Here is a 23,184-nt window from a genome sequence, read left to right as displayed (position 1 = left end):
TATGCAGAGGGGTGTCCTGGCCCCCCCCCCCCGGGAGGCTCCCTGGGGCACTGAGGCAGGAGAGGAAACCCAGGAAAGGGATGCTGGTGCCGGCGCTGCAATCAGGGCCCGCCTGGGCTCTGAGCCTCAGTTTCCTCTTCTGGAAGATGGGGGTGGTAAAATAATCCCCATGTGGAGGAGGCCGTGCGGGGAGTTGCTAGGGCCCAGGCTTGGGAGTCACAGAGAGGTGGCTCCGAGTCTGCTCTGCTGCTGTGTAGAGGTGAGACCTCTCTGTGTAGGAGGGGAAATCAACCTACTTTGTACAGTGCCTCTACGAATTCACTGAACATCAGATCAGATCTGAAGCAAAATGATCCTCCTGAAGCCCTCGTGGTTGTAGCTGCTGCTATGTTTGCATTGTTATTAAAGTCTTGTCCGAAAATAAAAAACAAAAGAACTTGTCCAACTCCAGAAGAGACAGGGGAGGGGGGAAGGGGAGGGGGGATCTGTAACATGTTAAGCCCACAGAAATACCGATTACGTCCATGACTGCATTATTCTCAGGGAGGGAAGCCCCCGGTGTAGGAAGCTTGGTCATTCAAAGATTTGTTATAGGAGGGTGAATCAGGAAGCATCGTGCTGTTCTGATGCCATTTACCAGTCACTCAGATGCTCCGCTCTACCCTGGCCCCATAAGGGACATGGAGCCAGAGGAACTGGGTCCCAGTCCCACTTCTGTCACTCAGTGCTGTGCAACTTCAGGCACATCACTCACCCTCTCTGAGCTCCATTTTGTCCACTGTCCAAAGGAAGGAACAAAACTTAAGGATGCAGGTCCTTCCCCTAACTTCAGTGAGTCTGAGAATCCAGAGAGAATAGGAAAAAGGGAATGGCCCTCACAGCTGCCCAGGGTGGGTGGGCTTTTCACAGCCATTGTCTCATGTGATCTTCCCAAAGAGGAACATTTGCAGGTGCTTAAGAGCCGGGACTCCAGAGCCAGACTCCCCTGGCATACCACTCACCAGCTGTGTGGCTCTGGGCCAGCTGCTAAACCTCTGGCTTTTGTTTTCTCCCCGGAGAATACGATGATAATCTTATACCTCATTGATGTCGTAAAGATTATAATGGAAATAAGAATTATAGGTGTGTACGTATATGAGATAGATTTTGGATTCCTGATTTACAGACGAGCAAACAGACTCTGCTCAGTGAAGCATCAGACAAGAAGAGAGAGATCTGTACGTGAAAGAGAAAATCTGGAGGGGAGAGGGTAGATGTAGGCCTTCTCACCCTCACATCCCTGTGGCTCACCACTTGCAGCCACTCTGGCCTCCTCAGTGTTGCTCAAACACACTCCGCTCCTTCCTGCCTCAGGGCCTTGACACTAGCTTTTCCCTCTGCCTGGAATGCTCCTTCCCGGGATCTTCCATTATTCAGCCCACACGTGCCCTCTTAGAGAGGCCTTCCCTGAGCACCCTGTCTGATGTAGATGGCTTCCTCCTTCCTTCCTGCTGTCCCCCTCCCTTCTACCTCTTCGGCTTTACTTTTTGTCCTCCTCCTTACCATGTAAAATTATATATTTGACTGCATGTTGATTTCCTGTTTCCCTCTTAAGAGGTGAACACCATGAAAGCATCGCCTTATTCATCACTGAGCTGCCAATCCAAAAACAGTAAATGAGTGAGTGAGTGGTGAAGGAACGAATGGGCTCCACAGCTACAGCAGAAATTCTCCCTAGCTCCAGGACATGGCCAGCACACATCATAACAGCTATGCATCTGTGCAGCTACTGTGTGTGACAAGCCCTCCTGGACCCCTGTGATGTAGCCATTATGATCCCATTTCACGATAGCATCAATCGAGGCTCCCAGAAGGGAAGCGGCTTGTCCACAGCTTCGAGGCCCTTAGGGGTCAAAGCCAGCCTTGGAACCGGTGGGCCTGACTCCAGGGCGCCAGCCTGTTGCGCTCCATGGCTTGCACGACTCCGTGCCAAAGGCAGAAAAGCCACCCTGGAAAGCAGCGTCATCGCAGGCTCTGGACAGCGTCGTGCATTTTAGCAACGAGATTTCCAGGTTTCCAGAGCCAGCCAGGAAGGGGCCCCGGCAGGCTGCGGCACCCTCGCGCTGCGCGCGGGCGCTCTCCGTCGGGCGGGTGGCTTTGCCGCGAGGGCGCCGCCGAGTGGCCGCGCCTGATGCTGCAGTTGTCATGGCGACGAGCGCCTCGGCGATTGGTCCAGCGCGGCCGCACTACGTTGCTCCTTGGCGCCGCCGAGAAGCGGTGGGGGGGGGGGGGGGGGGAGGCTCGCGAGCGCCCGCCCCTCCTCCGGATGCTGCGAGAGCAAAGCGGGCGCAGATTCCCCCCAGCACCCCCCTCCTCCCCGCGCTCAGCCACCCCGGATGTGCGGGAGGGAAAAAACCCGAGGTGGTCCCAGGTACCAGCGAGGCCAACGCCCCCGCCCAACCTGGCGACCATGGTGACTGGACGACTTGGCAGGCTCTTGGGCATGGTGTGAGCCCTGCTGTGCCCGGGGCCCCTCGGAGCCTGCTGCTGTCACCCCCCACCCCCTGCTCCCGCCCCAGCGGAGGAGCCCGCCGCCCCCGGGGAATGTGACTCGCCCCTCTATTTAATTTTATTCCCTTCCACTTCTCGGCTGAGCATCCTGCTCCTCCTCTAACCACGCGGAACCTTCCCAGCTGGAGAGAGAGAGGGAAGGGGAAAATTGCCCCCAGACAGGATGGCTTGCAGAAGACGCTACTTGTGAGTATATGTGGCAGGTTTATACCTGAAACTCGGGCCGGAGGCCAGAGGGGCCCCAGCTGAGCTTGGAGCAGGAGTGGGGGCTTGGTGGGGGGGAGGGGGGGTTGCTGTGCAGGTGTCTTGCAGAAGGAGCTGACCTCCGGGCAGAGGTTGTCAGCGTTTGTGCCCTGCAGTGGAGGTATTTGTTGGTGGTGACGATGAGGAAAAGGCTGTTAGTCAGCAGGTCTCCATTGGGCTGTGAAATTCCCTATCGCTGAGGGCAAGTAATCCCCCCAAATCCATATCCAGGGTTTTCAAAGCCACCACTGCCATTTCGGCTTTTGGTATAGCCCTCAGCATGACTATTTGGAAGAAGCCTCTCCTGCCCAGCTCATCCATGACCGGCAGTTCTGCTGTGCCTGATGGAAGGCTGGCAGGCAGGTCGGGGTGGGGACAGGATGCCATGTCCTCCACGGACAGGTGAAGGTCCGGCCTGCCATCGAGAGCAGGGGCGTTGGTGTCCTTCTGGGCCACGCAGGTGTTCTGTGGGCTAGCGGCAGACCACTTGTCTGCTGGGCCTACAGCCAGTGGCAGAAGCTGTTAAACTCTGCACGGGGTGGTGACATCACGGGTCCGGGTATTTATGGAAACCAAAGTCCGTGCCTCATTAAGCTAGGCTTCCCGGGCGGGGGGGGGGGGGCATCAGATTAGAACTCCAGCTTGCCTCACGGCTCTCGGGGCTCTGCACCGTGCTGTTCTGGGGCCAGGAACCTTCGGTCTCTGGCCTTGCAGGATCCTTCCTCTAGGGCTCGGAGCTGTAGGGTGGGACACAGCTCCACATCTCCACCTGCCCTAGGCAGTTTGCCCCACACCTCAGCTTTCTGGGGCTGTTCAGTGACCTCAGACCTTGTAAGGTTAGAGAACAGAGTTGGAGCCTCTTGGGCTGGGCTCCATCCCCAGGACTAGAAAAGAGAAGCCTGGAGCCTTATTTAGGGGGACATCTTGGGGGCCACTCCAAGGCCTCACGACCCTATACCGTGACAAGGACCTGTGGAGCTCCCAGTTAAGCAGCACCCCCACCCCTCCGTGGAGGGACAGCTCTCTCGCTAATGGAGCGTGAAGGAAAATAAACATACTTCTTGCCATGCGCCAGCAGGCCCCGACAGGAGCCCTGGGTGGTGGTGAAGGTGGCCTGTGTCTACGGTTTGCTGTGATGTTCATCTGCTTTTTTAGTGGAAAAGCCCACAGGTTGTGGTGCTGATGTGAGCAGGACACCCCAGTGTTCTCTCTCACTCGCTGTGACAAGGCCCTAGCTGTATTTTTGGAAACAAATAGTAAATCCTTCCCCACCGTTGCTGCATCCGCCACCGTTGCTGGTAAGGGAGCCCTCCCCGGGCAGCTGTCTTCTTCCTGCCACACCTTTGCCCGGGCCCAGGAGCTGCCCAAGCCTATCTGCTCACCGTCTTGCCAGGGACACAGTTGCCATCCAGTACTTGCCCCAATACCAGTACAGACTGGTTCAGTCCACCAGGAGCCCTGGAACCTGCACTTTAAGCTCCTGGCAGTTTCGTCTCCTAACGAAGCCCACCCTGCCCTGCCCGGCTTGCCTGGGAGAGGGGCTGAGCCGGTGCCGAGGGAGGGCCTGTTGGGGGGCTCTGTGCCCCCTGCCTCTCATTTGTGTGGGTCCTTTTATGCTCCTCCGGCTCTCAGGCTCCTACAGCCTGGTACCGTGACATCCAGCACCCAGGTGCTGCCACAAACCTATGGCTACCAGAGGTGGCAAAGAGGCTGGGGAGGGGGCGACTGGAAATGAGCCATTGCCCCATTGTTTTTAGGGAAAGACTGGGACCCAGAGCAGGCCTGCTTGACAGGGCTGCACAGCAGACACAGAGCCCTGTGTGTTTGCTCCCCGCTTCACCGTGGCCCAGAACCAGGGCTCTCCTAGCACCTGCTGCTCGACCTTTGTTCCCAGCGCTTTTGATGCGATAGGGGGGACGGGGGACGGGGAGCGGCGTGTCTTTAGCTGTTTAACTCTCAGGGCAGCTGGAAACCCAAGCATGGTAGCGTCTGGCCGACATACCGTTGTACCATTTAGCTTCAGAGCCCTTTCCGCCCAGTTGCCCTGTTGGTTCTCACCAACTGTTCTAGAATGGGGGTGTTGTTGATCTCATCTTACAGAAGAGGAAACTGAGGCTCAGGGAGGGTAGGAGTGTGGCCGAGGTCACGTGGCTGTTTCCTGCTGTATCCTTGACAATGGGGTCCCTCCCCTGGTATGTCACGTGCCAGACTCGACCGACTCGCTCCGGGTCCCCGTGTGTGGCAGGAGCAGGGTGTCCCGTGGCTTAGCTTGTCCAGGTGGCCATCCTCTGGGTCCCCTGGAGCAGGCCCTAAGAGAGTGTTATGACATTTGGGCTCTGTCCGAGGGTGGGTACCCGCCGGGGGGGGGGGGGGGGCTCAGTCACTTACAGCGGTGGCAGAGAGAACAAGATAAAGGACAGCAATACGACACGAGCGGGAGATTTATTAATGCATTGGGGGGAAATCGCGAGGCCTCCAGAATCAGCTCCTTAATCAAATTTGCTAACAACTGAGATCATTACCATACTGACGGCTTAATTAATGGTGTCTTAATTAAGGTGAGCCCCTTTCAGACTGTAACTACACTTAACAGGGTAACCACCGTCTTACGGGCATGTCACATCCTGCTGCTTGAACACGGAAAGCTGGGGCTACAGGGCGTTCGCACTGAGTGTGAAATTCACAGCTTCTGGGGGGTTGGGGGCTGAAGTGGGGCGCCTCCTGCTCATTCGTTCATTCACTCTGGCTGGAACTTCTGTGACCCCTCACCTGACATTCCTCTATTCCTTCTCTGCCCGGTGCTGTCTCCATCTGCCCGCTGCCGTTGGTTGATTGGTTCACCTGCTAGAACGTACCAGGGCAGAGAGGTTGACAGTGTGCTAGCTGCTGCTACCCTAGCATCTAGAAAAGCACAGGCATATAGTAACTGCTCAGTAAATCTCTGTTGAATGAATGAATTATGGATCTGCAGCGGGCACTGCCCTAAGCAGTGGGGCACATTGCTGAGTAATAGATAGTTTCTGCCTTCTGGGAGCCTGAAGGCCAGTGGGTGAGACAGACATGAACAGACACTCTCAGTACACAGTGCCAAGGGCCGGGACAGGAAGATGACCCGGCGATGGGGAGGGTCACTGCATCCTACAGCAGGCATGTAGTGTGAATGGAATTTTCCAGGTGGTCAAGGAGGGAAGAGCACTCCAGGTACACAAATGTCAGGCCACGATCGCAAGAATTTTGCAGGCGTAAGCTCATTTGACCTTCACAGTGACCCTGGGAGGTGGGGCTGTTATTATCCCTATTGTGCTGACAATGCCACTGAGTTATCAAATAACTTGTCCCAGGTGGCACCCGGTGAGGGGGTAGCACAGGGCTTGAGGCTGCACAGCCAGCCCCTAAAGCCCAGCTCCGGTGCTGTGCGTATACTAAAGGCTTTTACTGAAAGCAGCTACGTCTGGTCCGAGCCCCAAGCGTGAGGGAAAAGACAGAGACGACACTGAAAATGTGGGCAGGACCCAAGGCAGAAGTCACCTGGAGTGCCAGGAGTCTCTGCAGGTAGTGGCCGGGAGGGAGCCACGGAGGGTCCTGATCAGGGGTGCTGGCCATGGTTACATGGCTGGACTGTGGGGGGAGTTGGAGGGGAGGCCAGACAGGGCTCTCATTTGTCCTTTTCCCATGCCCGTAGTAGGGCACGTGTGTCCCCAGAGACTAGTGACATCCTAGGGCCTCGGACCTCCACACCCCATTTGGACAGCCAGGAAAACTGCCGGCGAGGCAGAGGCTGGCGAAGCAGGGGTGAAGCTTGCTCCCTGAAGGTCTGCTAATGGCAGGGGCTGGGAGCCAGGATGCTCCTGAGAATGCCCCTGGGTCATGGTCTAACCCCGGTTCTGTTGTGGTCAACAGGGGCCCAGGAGGCCTTGTTGTTGGGTGCCGACTGAGCACCCACCGGGCTTATCTGGGGCCACCACTGTCCCTTGCGTGTCTCACCCCACCTGCCCTCTGGCTCCTGTTGTCTCTGTCTCACCTCACCCCTGTCCCTAGGTCTCTGAGGCCCTCCCAGGGTCTTCTAGAACAAGAGAAGGACATTCCAGTCCAGCTCTGGCCCTGCCTGGCTCTGTGATCCTGGGCAGGCCTCTCGCCCTCTCTGGGCCTGTGTTGTCACCTGGAAGCAGAGCGGCAGGGTCAGCTCTTGCCGGGTACCGGACCGCACGGGTGGCTGGGAGGAGAGGGACCGGTGGCTCCAAGAAGGGGAAGCTGCATTCAGACATCCTGAATCTTTCGCACACACCCGAGTCTGCCTGTCATACGTGGTCACCGTGGGGTCATCGTCCACGTGCCAATTCATTCATCCAACCAGGTCTGTGTGCCAGCCCTGGTGGGGCGCTCGCAGCAAACAGCTGCGGTCCGGAGGGGCAGTGAACAAGGCCACAGGGGCCCAAGCCCTGGAGAGACGGAGGGAAGAAAAGAGGGCGGGCGCCGTGGAGCAGTGGGGTGGCCCTGCTCGCACACTCCCCGTCTCTGGCTCCAGGGCCCCTACCGCCTCCTGCTTCTCCTGTCCTGCGCTGACCCCGCTGCACCCCACTCCTGCCCAGGCTCTTGGGAGACAGAGTTCACGCCTCCACATTTTGGCCCCTGCTGGTTCCTCTTCCAGGGATACCCTTTCCGGCCCTCACCTCAGGCCCCAACATCCAGCTCGTGCCTCTTTCTGGACTCCCCAGGCAAATGGGTCCCCTCGCTGGGCTCCTGGATCCCCGGGCCTCCCCTGTGCCACACTACAGGGCCCTCTGTTGTCACCGACTACCCGCTTCCCTGTCTCCCCCACCAGACTCGGGGCGTCCCTTGCAGGCAGGGCCCCACTTTGTTTCTCGGCAGCCCTGCAGGCCCTGGTCTGGCAAGGCACCGACAACCTTCTTTTTAAAGTTGTGGTAAAATACACACGTAACATAAAATTTACCATTTTAACCATTTGTAAGGGTGCAGCTCAGTGGCATTCCTCAGTGCTGGGGAACCCGGGGGCTCAGTTGGCTGAGCACCGTCCTCTTGATTTCGGCTCGGGTCATGATCCCGGGGTCATGGGGTCAGGCCCTCAGTGCTTGGGATTCACTCTCTCCCTCTGCCCCTCCCCCTCCAAATTAAAAAAATATATATTAAAAAATATATATATATATATTCACACTGTTGTGCAGCCGTCCCCACCATCCATCTCCAGAACCTTTTCATCTTCCCAAACTGAAACTCTATCCCCATTAAACACTAACTCCCTGTTCCCCTCCCCCAGCTTCCGCCACCACTTACGTTTTGTCTGCTCTAGGGACCTCATACAAATGGGATCATAGGTAGGGTATTTGTCCTTTCGTGACTGGCTGATTTCACTCAGCATTACGTCCTCAAGGTTCATCCATGTTGTAGCGTCTCTCACAATGTCCTTCCTTTCTAGGGGTGAATAATATTCCATTGTGTGGATAGACCGCATCTTCTTTATTAGTTCACCCATCAGTGGACACTTGATGCATCCACGTTTAGCTGTTGTGAATAACACTGCCATGAGCATGTGTGTACCAACATCTCTTCCAGACCCTGCTTTTGATCCTTTTGGTTACATACCCAGAAGTGGAAATGGTGCATCATCTGGTAATTCTGTATTTAGTTTTTAAAAATTGTTTAGTTATTTATTTTGAGAGCTGGGGGGGGGGGGGGCGGGGAAGGCAGAGAGACAGTCCCAAGCAGGCTCTCCACTCAGCGTGGAGCCCGACACGGGGCTTGATCCCACAACCTGCCAGATCATGACCTGAGCCCATATCATGACCTGAGCTTAACCAACTGAGCCACCCGGGCGCCCCTATATTTGATTAATAAAAAAATTTTTTAGTGTTTACTTTTGAGAGAGACAGACAGACACAGCGTGTGAATGAGGGAGGGGCAGAGAGAGAGAGGGAGACACAGAATCCAAAGCAGGCTCCAGGCTCCGAGCTGTCAGCACAGAGCCCGACGCGGGGCTCGATCCCACGAACTGCGAGATCGTGACCTGAGCCAAAGTCGGACGCCCAACCGACTGAGCCCCCCAGGCGCCTGTACATTTAATTCTTTGAGGAACCAGTGTATTGTATTCCACAGCAGCTGCACCATTTTACGTTCCTTCCAGCAATGCACACGTGTTTCAATTTCTCCGCATCCTCAACACTACTTGCTATTTTGTGCTTGGGGTTTTTCATAACAGCCATCCTCATGGGGTGATGTGGTCTCTCGTTGTGGTTCTGATCTACCCTTTCTTTGATAAAGGCTGAGCGATGCAGGCCTCGCACTTTCTGTTGGACCGCTTAGCTCCGGGGACCCCTGGCGTTGACTCAGGAGGGGTGGGACTGGCTGGGCACCCGGCAGTGCCTCCACTGCCTTCACTGGGGTCTCTGTCCCGGGACAGAGGGGAGATTCGGGGGGCTCTGGGCCCTCCATCCAGAACCCGGTCCTTAGGACATAAGCATTCCAGGGGGATGGGCTCTCTGGGGGTGCCTGGCACACAGTAGGTGCTCAAACAATTTTTAATCACACAAGTAGTACCTGCTTTGATCTGGTTTTTTTTGGTGATTATTTATTCATATAATTGAGAGATAATTCATCCACATGGAACAAAACTGTCTGTACACAAGAGCACCTGGGTGGCCCAGTTGGTTGATCGTCTGACCTTGGCTCAGATCATCATCTCACAGTTTGTGAGTTCAAGCCCCGCGTCGGGCTCTGTGCTGACAGCTCAGAGCCTGGGCCTGCTTCGGATTCTGTGTCTCCCTCTCTCTCTCTCTGCCCCTCCCCGGCTTGCACTCAACAGAGTCTCTCTCTCTCTCTCTCTCTCTCTCTCTCAGAAATAAATAAACATTTTTTTAAATGTCTGTACACAGTACAAAATCAATTCCTCCCTCCTTGTCCCTCTACTTAGAGGGACACTGCTGTGTCTGCTTCCTTCAGGTCCTTCAGGGAAGTTCTGTGTATCTGCATATGTGCTTTATTATTGAGATGCCCCAGCTGCCAAACCAGTTGCATAAAGCAGTTTCATTTCCAATCACTGCTTTGAAGTTCTGGATTTGAGCCAATTAAAAGCTCAGTTTGGGGGACATGGTGACCAACAGGCCCTTAAAGGAAGCTGCAGTCTCCTGATGGGAAGCCCTGACCCACCAGGCCTCAGGGGAGCCAGTTCGTCATAGCTTCACCATTGTCACTTTGGCTGACTCTGTCCAGATCAGCCCTATTGGGCACATTTATTAGCACCTGTCCAGCACCGGGCCTGGGCTGGATCCTGGGGGACTGCAGCCCCTGCCCCTAGGGAGACAGATACAGGTGGAACTGTCCGTGTGGGGACAGAGAGTAAGTTGTGGGGACTTTCAGCAGGGCCTCACTGCCTCCTTGGGGCCATTGGAGATGTTAGCAGGCATTATGGGGGCCTCAAGGAAAGGTGTCTGGCTGGCAGGGGTCAGAGGTCTAGTTCCGTGCACCGTGTGGGGCAGGCCTGCACAGCCAAGAACCTGCGAATGTCTAACCCCAGATTCATGGGATTGAAAATCCGTGCGTAATTAACCGAGCCTGGGACCTCACTCCATTCGACATCTGCGCTACAAAATGCATTTCATATGATTTTAATATACATTGAGTTTCCCAGGAACACACTGCTCTTCTCACAGTCGAGGGCAGATCAGACTTTGGTATGTTCAGAGCTTTGCCAAGTGCTGTCACCATTCAAAGGATCCCGTCACGGAGGGCAGCATCCCCTGTGGCACCGACTGGCCGGCAAGCCCCTGTATCCGTCTGGGTTGGAGCCACCGTCGCCTAGAGAGGCAGGCAGCTGACTTCCTCATTTGCCCTGTGGGACAGCCAGACCCACCGCTATCACACCTGATGCCTGTCACTTCCTTGTGGGTCACTTTGCTCCTTTTCTGTGTTGTTACAGTAAGGGCATTCTGTTGACTTTTGTTTTAAAATATGCATGTAGATAGATCCGTTTATTGTGAGCTGTGTTTCAGAACAGAGAAGGGAGTCGCAGAAGGTTTGGGTTGTAAAAGAGAGGGGTGGACGAGGGCTCCTTGTAATGGAACGGTTGCGTGTTTTGACTGGGAGGGTGGGTATGTGAACCTGCACGTGCGATGGGAGGACATGGAACCAAACGCACACGTGCACACATGGGCACACGCACACATGCAGACGCATGCACATGAGTAGGAGTAAAACGGGAAATCTAGGATGATGGATGGTACAACGTCAGTATCCTGGTGGTGATACTGTCCTCTACACATAGGATTTCTCTCTATTACTTTTCAGCAACTACCAGTGAATCTACAGGGGTCTCAAAATAACAGGCTTAACTTTTTAAAAGGGCTGAGGACCGGTGCTGGGTCTGATGGGCTACTACGAGACAGGAAGACCAGCAACCCCCTGTCTTGGTCCTTCCAGGAGAAGCCTGTGTGGTCACTGACCTCTGTCGCCCTCCCCTCCCTGACAGGTGAGACCCCTTGACCTCTCCCCAGCCAGGGGCACGGGGACCTGCTTCCTTCCCTACCCCAGAAAGACAACATAGGCCCCTTTTGCTGCCAGCCGGTGCCTGGTCAGCCCTGGCAAGAAGGTTGAGAGTCTGGAGCTCTCCCTAGAGACCCTAACCCCAAAGCACCCCACCCTCCCAAAGGCCTGGGCCCGGCCCCACCTAGAGGCTCCCCCAAGTGGGCCTGGACCGTCCACTCCCTCCCGCTCAGCCTCCGCCTAGTGCCACCTGTGTGGGTGATAATACAGCCACCTCATTCTTCCTCTGTCCCCTCTGTCCCTCTGTGCCCATTCTCAGGGAGACCCAAATCAAACCTTCGTTCAAATGCCATTTGAAAGCAAAAACGTAACCCAGCCAACTAAAACAAAAAGGTTAAGGGAATGGAGTGTTTTTGATGAGCCTGTTGTCCTGCAAATTGACTATTCAGTGAATGGGATTTTGGCAAATTGACTTGTCACGGGTTGAGGGAGAGCCAGGACAAGGCCTGTGAGGCTGGGGATGGCGGGGCTGAAGCCAGACCGAGTGTGGTGTGGGCTCAGGGCCCGATACACCTGGGATCTCGGGGGCTGGGCTCCCTGGACAGACCCCAGCTGGAGGACTCTGGCCTCCCGCTCTCGTCCACCTGACCTTGTGGGGATGAGCTAGGGACACGAGGCCCGGGCTGGAGATGCCCCGAGTCTCCCAGTCTCCGGTCACACCTGACCTTGTTGGACACTGGTGCACTGGCCTGTCCTCAGAGGGACAAATCATCCAATTGTGACAGGGTCCCACTGGAGCAGCCTCGGAGCTTAGCGGGCAGCCCATCTGAGCGTGGCTAATTGCAAGATGTTTTATTGGCTTCGGCGGTTCCATTCCTCGTCAAGACGGTCCCGGCTTCTGTTTGGAATGGTTAATAAGGGAAGTGATGCATTTTTAATCACCACAGCCCTCACTGAAAATCACAGCCTATGTCTCGCCACGCTTGCTGGGCCCTGCGATAACACAGAGAGCCTTCCTCACATTTGCTCTCATTATCGAACAAGAGAGAAACGCCCGGCTTCACTCCGTTGTCACCCAGATGGCTGCAGGCACCTTCCAAGTCCCTCAATCCCCCATCCTGGGTCGCCTTCAGTCCCCGACAATCTCCAGGGCTGCTGGGTGATCAGGCTGCCTCAGAGGAGCTCCCTGAGACCTGCGCGGGGGGTGGGGGGACAGTGGAGCTGGGAGGGGGCACCGTGTTGGCATTCTCGAGGGCTTTTCCAATACCACCCCCTGACACAGGGCCCAGCCACCCTCCAAGAAGTTGCTCAGATGGAGCCCCGTATCTGCCACCCAGTGGCAGTGGGGCTTGGGACAGATGGCTTACCTCTCTGAAGCTCAGTTTCCTTTTCTGTCAAGTGGGGCCAATAATTCCAGCTTTGCAGGGTAGCCATCGGGATTCAGTGAGGTAATAAAGCACTTGGTGGATCTGTGACCTAAAATACTGTTCTCGTCCCCTGCCTTCCCTGGATTCTCACCACGCAGAGAGAAGCTTTGGGACACACTGGGGCTTAAGAAACATGGACATCTGGGAAGGGAAGGAAGCCAGGCCGGGGCTGGGGAGCGTACTTAACCCAGGAGCCCTTGGGTGGCAAAGGACAGAAACTCGAGTCAGAAGAGATTTGAATGGTTACTATCCGGGCACAGCCCAGGGGTCTGCTTCAGTGTGGCTGGTTCTAGGGGCTCTAATACTCTGCTCTCCTGTTTGTCTGCCCCTGGGGTCATGTTCCCCTGTGGGAGCTCTGGCGTCCCATCTCACTGGTCAGCCCTGGGGCTCATGGCCACTCCCGAAACCACCTCCATGGCCCAGGGAAGGCTGCATGCCAATCAGCTAGCTTCTGTCACTTGGCTGCCTCTGGAGCTGGGCGGGTGGGGTCAGCCCCACCTGAACCATGTAGGGGGAGGATTCACTTGTGTGTGTTTGTGGGGGCGGGGCAGTAAACCGAGGCTACAGACAGCCCACTGAGTATATTTGGAAGCAGAGGGCAACATAGGCCAAGCTGGCGGCCTCGGCTGGGTAGTGGGCATATGCACACAACTGCCAAACCACAGGTAGGCACAGGGATGCCCCCCTTCACCCAGGCGGCCGGCCCCTGGCCCCAGCACAGAGCCTGGACTCACTGGCCCTGAGTGCCAGGGGCTCTGCGGATGGGAGGACAGGGTTTACCCCTGGGTGTATCTACATAAATCCTCAGGACCGCCCCCCACCCCCATGCTCGATGCCCGGGACCAGCTGACCTCCCACCCCAGGCTGCCACACCTCCATCCTTCTTAGCCAAGCTGGGACCTATAAACAAGAAATCATTTTTCTTACCATTTCATCTTTGCTCTTTTTCCCAGTACTATGTATTTAAAGAAAAAAAAAACACACTTTTTTTAAGCTGCCTGGGGCACCGTATATTTCCAAAAAAAAAAAAAAAATTGTGTTTCAGATCAACCTCACATCCTTTTTAACCAGCACCTCAGGGAGGGGGAAATCCTGTCTGTGCCTTGTCTCCCTGGAGGGGAGCAACCTGAGGGAGAGGCAGAGTGAGGGCTGTGGGGCAGGCCTGCCCCGCATCTGTAAATGGGCCATTCCCGGGCCCCTGAGGCCAGAGTGAGGACTCACAGAGATGACTTCTGGCGGCACAAAGGGGTTCTCAGGGGAGAGCAATTTCTCAGCAAGGGTGAGGCCCTCAGATGGCCTGGGCTTCTGCAGCCGGAATGTACAGGGCCTGAGATTTGTCCATGGCGTTTCCCAAGTTAGAGAGCACTCACTAGGAGGTACCTATGAGGCTCAGAGCCACCAGAGAGGCAGAGCAGGGTCTGGAGGCTCTTCCTTAGAAGAAGAGCTCGAGGCTCCAGGAGGCACGTAGCTAGCCTCAAGGGCCCTGTGGGCTGAAGGGGATTCGGGCCTGGGTAGTCCAGGTCCGGGTCCGGGTCCTGCGTTCAGCTGATGTGTTCCCTGGACCAGTTGTGGGTTCCCCCTCCTGTTCTCAGGGCTGCTGCTTCCTCATGGAGCCTAGGGGTGAGGATCTGCCAGCCCCAGAGCTCCACAGGCAGGGTGGGTGCTGCACGGGCCAGACACGCAGGGCGTCCTCCCCTCCAGCAGCCTTCCCCAGCCGCGCTGTGCGTATGGCTTTGCCTCTGTAGACACACGCTTAACCTGTCATCAGGCCTCAGATAGGTATCCCTACCAGGCAGCCCCAGACAGGGACATGAGCCCTGAGAGGACAGAGCTCTCCCCCAGGGTCACCTAGCCCATCAGTGGAAAGCCAGGGTGTGGACTCTGGCTTGAGGACAGCAGGGTTGGTCACCCCCTCTCCTAGGGCCACATCTGTCTCACTGACATTGCACACATATCGGGTCATAGGATCTTGGGTCCAGGCCCTCAGGAGCCTTCCAGCCTCCCCCTACTTGCTCCCTCCAGCCACATCCCCCTCCTTTTTGTGCTCTGCAACTATCTCTGTACTGACTGAGGGACCAGAGACCCTGGGGAACTATGCCCAGGAGGTGGCACTTGAGCCAGGCCTTAGTGACAGGCCAGAGCCTGACACAGAACAGCTCTCGGTGTTTGTCAGGTGAGAGAAGGATGTCCCACGTTGTCTCCTTCAGCCTGAAGTTTGTTGTCTGTCTCTCTTTCTTTCACCCAGAAAGTGCTGTCCAGAGGGTGCTCCCATGCCAGGCCTGGGCTGGGTGGGGCAGGCATTATGGGAAATGCCAGAGGTGGTCCGAGGGGGAGGCCAAGGCAGCTCATGGAGCAGAGTGTCCAATGAGGGTCAGCCCGAGGCCGGGGCGGCGGGGGGGGTGTGGGGTGTGGAGGGAGAGGAAGGCATCAAAGGGGTTACAGACTATAGTACTTAGGAGTCTGCCTTGGGGGTCTGGGTGGGTGGCAGTGCTATCACCAAAATGGGCCCCCCCATATGGGAATTGCTGGTACAGAGAGGGGAGCTGGGGGAGGGCCTAGCTGGGTGTTCTGTAGGTTGGAGTCTGGGGAGGTCAGGGGCTGGGTTGGACCGCCACTCTCACCCTCCAGTGGGGACACCATCCACCCACTCGGTTGAGCCACAGACGGACTCTGCCTGCTGCTGCTGCAGCCACCAGCCCAGCCCGTGGGCCAAGGACACCCAAGGCCTTCTGCCTGGGCTGTAGCCATCTGCCCAGAGAGTGCTCTGTGTCCCAAGCAGAGACCAGCCGTGTGGGGGACAGAGCATTCTGTGATGGCATCTTGCCACCCCTGAAATAGAAGCCCCCACACGCTGAGCTGCTTTCCTCTCCAGCCCCTCTGTCCCATGAACCGAGGGTGTAGGTTAGGGCTCCCCTTTTATCCAGACACCACCCCCCCATCCCCCACTAAGGCTTCAGGGCCCTCTACAGCCCTTGAGAAGCTTGGGGCACCTGGGTGGCTCAGCCATTAAGTATCTGACTCTTGATCTCAGCTCAGGTCTTGATCTCAGGGTTGTGAGTTCAAGCCCCGAACTGGGCTCCATGCTGGGCTGGAGTGGTGGTATTGGGGGGCTCAGTGGGCCTCCTTCTCCAAGCCAGGCTTCTTTCCTGCAGCAGATGCCTGGCCTGGCCCCGTGCGCCACACGAGGGACCCTCACCTTGAACGTGCACAGCTGGCTCCCGCCTCAGGCCTTTCCCTTGCTTATCCATTACACGGAGCCCTGCCCTTCAGAGCCAGCGGTCACTTCTTCCTAGGGGCTTTTCTTGGCTAGTGTCTCTCCTGTCTCATGCAGCTGCTCCTACTTTCTGTACTGGTCCAAGCGGCCTTGTCTGTGCACATATCCTTATCTACTTTTCTTGTGTGCCCCCTCCGTCCACACGGACAGTGATGGGTCTGTCTTATTCTGTGCTCGGAATAATGCCCCTGATCACATCCGGGAGCCTCTGTTTTCTCATCTGTGAAGTGGAGATAAGGACATCCCACATTGCAGGCTGGCTGTGAGGGTGATGTGAGTCAGTCCTAAGCTCTTAGAGAGCCTGGCCCAAAGTGGGGACTGCATGGTTACTAAGTGGGATGAATGAATCACTGTCCCCAAATGGCCTGACGCACCCCCCACACACACAGAGTGAAGAACCACTTCTTTAGACAAACACCCTCATGGTGCAGGCGGGGAAACTGAGGCCCAGAGAGGGACTAGATGCCCTCGGGGTCTCACCCAGGGCCCCTGCCTGGCCACCCTGATCTCTCTCTCCACACCTCTGCCCAGGGGGCGTTGCAAAGAGACATATCCCACCCCCATCCCACCGCCAGCAGGGAGTTTTCCAGACTCAGGCTGAGCTCCTGGGCAGAACTGCCTGGCAGGACGGAAGGGCACAGAGGCCAGCCTGGAGATAATCGTCTCACTGTGCCGCTGGGCGGTGCGGCCTCAGGCTGGCAGGCAGGGCTGTCTGGGGCCCAGAGCCAGGACAGGAAGGCAGAGGGTGGGCGGGCAGGAGCCCTCTGTGGCCTTTTCAGAGGGAGGCCCCAGGTAGGGTTTGGGGGACTGGGCGGGACAGCCTGGGCATGAGCCAGCATGGCAACGCTTCACATCCGTCTGTTTACAAGGCACCTCCAGTCTGTAAGCTCCCAGGAGCCTCATTAATGGCCTCTGAGGCGGGGAGATCAGCCCCGTTTCATAGATGAGGAAGCAGAGGCTGGGGCAGGATCATTTCGCTTGTGAGACCAGAACTGGGAACCCCAGCCGGTGGGCAAAAAGCCTCACGCCTGAGGGATAAGGGCACCTTCTCTGTGTCTCTGCTTCCACGCCCCCAGAGAGGCACCCTGCTTACTGACTCTGGAGGCCAGTGGTGAGGGGTGAGCCCCAGACCTGGCCCTGGCTGTTAGCTACTTTCTCCCCGACAGCCGGTGGAGGGGTCAGAAGCACAGACCTGGTGCACCATTGCTCACACAACCTCTGCGGCATGTCTCACGGCTGATTCCTGTGGACCTGGCGTCGAGTGAGGGCATTCTGCGTGGGGCACAGTGCCACCCAGCACCTTCCCCTTGCGCTCATCTCTGCCCCAACAGAGAAACTTCTGGAGCCCCGAGATGGCCAAACACTCACCATCACTGCCACCAGGAGTGTGCTGGCCCAACCTCTTGGGTCAGCGTCTGTGTGTACCCAGAGACATCAAAACACTCCCACCCTGTGACCCAGAAATTCCAGGAATGGGTCCTAGAGGAACATCCCAGCCTGTGGACAGAGGCCGCATTGATGGGACGGTCCCGCAGCTTTGTTTACCAGGAGAGGAGAGATGGACCTAAGCCCAGCGCCCACCTGGGGCGATGAGGAACCCACAGGGGTTCCAGGCAGCTTCCAAAGGGGTGACGTGGAGGGATGTTTGAAGACCTAAAAACATGCTTGAGACAAGTGTGGGGTGAGGGGGTGGATGTATTTTATAGAACAGAATGTATTTCTGTGTAACCAAAAAACATATATACGCCCAGTCACAGGCACACATTTAGAGAAAGGCCCAGCCAGAAAGTACCCTCAAATATTTACTGGTTAGTCCCTAGAGAGCTGGGACGGCGGATGATTTTATTTCCTTGTTGTGCTCTGCTGTTATTTCTACAGTTGGTGCAGTGGGCATTTATTGCTTATTTAATGAGAGGGAGGGGGCCCTGTAACTGGGAGGGGTGCAGCCTTCCCCACCCCTTTGGAGACTGACGTAAACTCCACAAATAGGTCCATTCTGGGACCTGCGACAGTCTGGAGCTGGCTTGCCTCAAGTTCCCTCCTGGGTCATGCCCTCGCCCTAGACATGGACTTAGCCACTCACTGTTCTGTATGAGACAGTAATACCTGTAGAGGCTCCCGTGGGAGGGAGGGGTCCCCTCCTATGCCACGTGGCCTCCAGAGCCTCCTTCTCCCCTCTGTCTCTGCTCTCTGCTTTCTCCCCATTCCTTCTCAGAAACAGACAAACTTCCCCCTCTGGCCTGAGACACAGTAACTCTAAGCCACCTGTAGCCCTTCCAGAAAGCGCAGGCTGCCCAGAATTCTTACAGCAGCGACCGTGTTCTTTTTAAAACTGACAGAACTTCCCAAGTTCGGAAGCTCCTAGGGGATTAGCTGGTCGCACATCAAACCCATACGGGGAGCTTTTAAAAATGAAGGTGCACGCGAAAAGACATTTCACCAAAGAAGATACGCGGGTAGCAGGTAAACACACGTAACAATAATGGTCAACAACATGGGCCGTCAGTGAGATGCACCCCAAAACCACAGTGACCTCTCGCCCCGTAGCTATTAGAGTGGCTGATGTAAAAAAAAAAAAAAAAAAAAAAAAAGTAGCAGCATGAGACGCTGGCAGGGATGCGGAGAAATCGGACCGCTGCTGCCTCGCTGTTGGGAATGTAAGACGGTCCAGCTGCTCCGGAAGACAGTTTGGCGGTTTCCTTTCAGAGTAAATGCACGCTTCTCGTATGACCTAGCTATTGCACTCTTGGGCATTTATTCCAGAGAAATGAAGACTTATGGTCACACAACATCCTGTATCAGAATGGTCATCGTGGTTCTATTCAGAACAGCCCCCAAATTGGAAGGTGCCCAGATGCCCTTCGGGGGGCGAATGGATACTAAACTGGTGCATCTGTGCCGTGGAGGACGTATTCCGCAGCCGTCAAGAGGAAGGAAGTAATGATGAACTTCCAGGGACTTACACTGAGTGAAAATCTACGATTTCATTTGTATAGCATTCCTGAAAGGGCAAAATGGTGGAGCCGGGGCACAGATTGGTGGCTGTCGGCGGGGAGGGACTGCGGAGGACAGGTGGGCGTGGCTATGGGGGGTAGCACCGAGAGCCTGGTGATGGAACAGTTGTGTGATTGATCACGGCGGGGGACTACCGCAAATGACCCGGGTGTAAAATTACATGGAGACCCACATGCACGCACACGCATGTGCTCGTCTGGTGGAGTCAGAATAACCTCGGCGGATTTACCTATGTCAGTTTCCTGGTCTGGATGGTGTCTGTAGTTGCACAAGGGGTTATGGCTGGAGGAGGCTGGGGATGGTGGTTCATGGGACCTCCCAGGACGTTGTATTTTACAGCTTCCTGTGAAGCTATGGTTTTTTTCAAAGGAAAGAATTAGAACAAAGCAAAGGTGCTGAAACACACCCCCAGAGGCTGTATGACTTAATTGGTCTGTCTTAGGACCCAGGCATCCGTACATCAGTGTTTCTCAGAGGCTCCGTTCCTGCTGTACAGCCAGAAATAGACACACTGACCACTTCCTCATTCAGCAGAGGGAAACTGAGGCCAGAGAGGGGAAGGGGTTTTCCCAGGGCCACAGAGCTGCTGCAGGGTGACTGAAGGGGATGGCATCCAGCTGCAAGTGGCCCAAGGTTTTTCCTGCTGCCCCGGGCTGGGACCGAACCAGGCAGTTTGTTTTCATGTAAACTTTTATTAAAATACAGTGTACAGCTTATTGCATTGTCACAAACAACACACTCACGTAATCAGCACCAAGGCCCCCAAACCAAGACGACCCAGGCCCCCTCTAGAACCCCACTCATGATCAAGCCCCCTGGGGCCCCCCTGGGGCCCTGCCAGTCTTGGCCCATCCCCCAGGGGAGCCCTCCCCTGACTTCTTACAGCACACAGAGTAGTTTTTCCTGTTCCTGAACTTTGTGTAAATAGTCGGGTGCTGTTTAGAAGCTGTGCCAGGGGAGACTGGAGCAGCCAGTTTATTCTGAAGGAAAAGGAAGTGGCCTCCCCAGGAGCCCCATAAAGGAGGGCTGGGGGTGGGGGATTCAGGGGAAGGACTGTCCCAGGGCGGTCTTCCTTGTCCAGGGTGGCCGGAATGGGCTATTTATGCCCTGAGCTAGAACTGGAGACCAGAAGAGGAGCTGGAGCCCTGCCTGGCTGACTGAGAGCCCTGTGTCCATGAACGTGGTCCAGGGTCCCCCAAAGATCCTGGGGCCCCTGAGCAGGGGGAGGTACAGCAGCGCCAGTCCTCATGTAGGACTGGTGGCATTGAAGAAACCACCTCTCAATTTCCCGGCATATAAATTGAGGATTTTATATATGTGAATAACACAAATATCTACTAATGTAGAATCAATGTTAATGTAACACATTAATATTTCACTTCTATACTGTTGGTGTTAGGCATTAATATATTCTATATTGTATGTTACATAACATAAGACGTATTGAGTAATATGCAAATCTTTTGAATCGTATCTATACTAATGATAGCTGGCATTTATGGAATGCTGATTCTGTATCTGGCATTGTCTGAAGTGCTTTAAATGTATAAACCAATAGGGTGGCTGGGTGGCTCGGTCAGTTAAGCATCCAGATTTGGCTCAGGTCATGATCTCGCGGTTCATAGGTTCAAGCCCTGCATCGGGCTCTGTGCTGACCACCTTATCTCGCATCATCCGTGTGAGGTGGAGCTCTTATTATCACTGGAGGAGGAGGTCGAGGCTTCGAGTTTCTGTCGCCCCCAAGGTTGGACTGGGGTGTGAGCTCAGGTGGTTGCTTCCAAAGCCAGGCATGCTCAGCCAGGCGGTCTCTCGTGTTCTCCGAGAACCCTCAACCTGGGCCTGTCCTGCGCGGGCCCGAACCTTTCCTGTTGACCGCTGGGCTGAGCAGCATACAGTGGTGAGCGGAACAGGCCTCCATCTGTGACTCCAAAGCTGCACGGACCCAGCAGGGCGCATGGCAGAGGCTGGTTCTCCTCTTAGAGCCAGTCCTCACTGGGCTGATGGAGGGTCAGTGAGACAGCAGGAAGGGGACCGCCAAGGGGCTCAGGCCACCGAGGGCACCCCAGGGATAGGCAGAGAGGGTGGGGAGGAGTGGAGAGCCCAAGCAGAGGTCACCACCCGCCACAGGGTTTAGGGTTGGGCCACGGCAGGCCAGGTCAGCCCTGCACGGCTATTAGGGCCCCTCAGTCCTGTGGGGTCAGGCGGTGCTCAACAGACAGTCCCCATCTTCACATGCATACTTCAGTGACAGTACTATCTGCTTGGAAAATCTCGTGCGCCCTTCAACATCTTGGACCCGTGTGTCACAACATAGCAGAGTGTCACTGTACCTCCCTCCTGGGCTCCGGCGAAGACTGAATGAATTGATCGCTGTAAAGTGTTAGCAGCAACGCCTCCCTCATAGCACATAGGAACTGCTCAAAATATACTCATGGTCATTGGGGGGGTGGGAGAGAGAAGGAAGGGAGGGAAGGAGGGAGAGGGAAAAGGAGGAAGGAAGGGAGACGGTGTTCTGCGTGGGGGGTCAGGGTGGGCAAAGAAGGCTGCACCAAGGAGTGGACATTTGAGCACAGTTTTGCAGGGCGAATAGGAGTTTGCTGCAGGACAAAGGGGCAGGGGATAGAGTGGTGTTCCGGGTATAGAGTGCCTCTGAGCTGCACTGGTAGCCTTCGTAAATTCCTTGGGCCTCATGAGGTTTATGCAAGGCTTAGATGAGAAACGCACCTGGCACTAGGGGGCTCTCGTACTGGTATCTCCTCACCTGACCGGAGAGGCCAGTCACTGGGTGACAGGCGTTGAGGGCTGGGTCCCCTTGTCTGGACTAGGGGCTTCCCAAAGGCAGGAATCGCTCGCCTCTGCCAGTGAGGGTCCTGGCGCAGCAGGGAGGGGAGGCCTGCCTCACCAGCCCCGCCCTCTCCCCTCCCAGAAAAGCCATCGCTCACTGGGGCAGGCGCAGGACAGCAAACAGTCTGGGACAGTGACGGGGCGGCATCCTGACACCGTCCTTTACGTCGCCTTCTCTTGTGGGCTCTGGCAAGGCACTGTTGACACAAGCACAGTGCGCGGCCCTGGGGCGGCTCTGGCTCCAGTGGGGAGGGAAGCTTGTCCGTGGCCTCTTCGGCCGGGGCTGGAGAAGGAGGGGGCGCCTGGGGCAGGGCTTGGTTCTGGGGAAGCTAATCTGCTGAATACAGGACCCAGAAAACCAGCGATGCTTTCGTTGGACCGGAAGTGGGGATGTGGAAGGGGGAGGTCGGCCTCCAGCAGGGAGAGTGTCCATCAAGGCTGTGGTAAGGACAAGTAGGTAAACCGAGGCCGAAGCTCAGATGACCCGTGGTAAGCACCCAGCATTGGCTCAGAATGGCAAAGCCCAAGCACCAAGCACAGGCCCACGGGAAGCAGGGGCCCTGGGCTTCTGAGACATTGGGTGGGGGAGAGGTGTGCAGGGGACCCCCAGTGGGGAGAGGTGGTGTCCCATGAGGAAAGGCAGCCTGGCGTGGGAGGAGAGGTGGAGTCCAGGGACAGTGCCTCCACGGCTGTGTCGGCTGTCATAGCAGCCGCTGCCCGGAAAGGCAGGGACAGGGCACGGGGAGCCAGGCCACCGAGTAGTGACAGGCACACCCTAAGACCCCAAAGGCCTCAGACACTGGCCATGCCACCATGCGTAGCAAACAGAGGCTCCTGTTTCTTTCTCCACAGTCATTTCACATCCATTATTTCCCTCTGTGAGTGACTTACTGTTACTTACCATCCTTTTACAAATGTGGAAACTGAGGCACAGAGGGGTGAAGGGACTTGTACCAAATCCATGGTGAGTCAAGGGTGGAACGGGCCCTGACCTCAGGTAGGGCTGTCTCTGGGGCCAGATCCAAAGCTGGACATCAAGTCTCTTTGCCGGTCCTCTGGGCTCTGGGCATGGAGATCGTGGGCCTGGCCTGTGGTCTGCAAGGACTCGGCGGGGAGGCCTGTTTGGGGACAGAACACAGTGGGTCCCAGGCCGGACAGACCTGAGTCCCAATCCCAGCCCAGACTCTCAGAGCTGTTAGACTCTGCCCATGGTGCTAACCCCTCTTTGCCTCAGTTTCCTCACCCACAATGGGGGCTAAGAGGCTGCCTCACAGGTTGCTGTGGGACCTCGGGCAGGGCCCCCTCCTCTCATCTGACTGCACCCATCTGCCTTTAGTG

The 23,184-nt window shown here is 56.2% G+C and overlaps 1 protein-coding gene and 1 long non-coding RNA gene across 8 annotated transcripts in view; both read left to right on the top strand.

The window, feature by feature from the left end:
- The window catches only part of IQSEC1 (IQ motif and Sec7 domain ArfGEF 1), a 460,032-nt gene that overhangs the window by 283,677 nt on the left and 153,171 nt on the right, over positions 1–23,184 (top strand). Inside the window, exon 1 of one of the 7 annotated variants that reach the window (XM_053218872.1) lies at positions 2,292–2,736. The exons of the other annotated variants lie outside the window; for them this stretch is intronic. Within the exon in view, the coding sequence (XP_053074847.1) occupies positions 2,714–2,736 (23 nt within the window). The 5' untranslated portion in view covers positions 2,292–2,713. Of the gene's footprint in view, positions 1–2,291; positions 2,737–23,184 lie in introns of those variants that run through there. 7 annotated transcript variants of the gene reach the window in all.
- LOC128314851 (uncharacterized) lies at positions 2,750–12,227 on the top strand. Its single transcript, XR_008296986.1, has 2 exons — positions 2,750–6,335; positions 11,130–12,227. It is a non-coding gene; the product is annotated as an uncharacterized LOC128314851 (long non-coding RNA).

This window comes from Acinonyx jubatus, chromosome A2 (genome assembly GCF_027475565.1).
Source record: "Acinonyx jubatus isolate Ajub_Pintada_27869175 chromosome A2, VMU_Ajub_asm_v1.0, whole genome shotgun sequence".
Taxonomy (NCBI): domain Eukaryota; kingdom Metazoa; phylum Chordata; class Mammalia; order Carnivora; family Felidae; genus Acinonyx; species Acinonyx jubatus.
The sequence above is the reverse complement of the archived record's forward strand: the minus strand, read 5'-3'. Positions and strand labels throughout refer to the sequence as shown.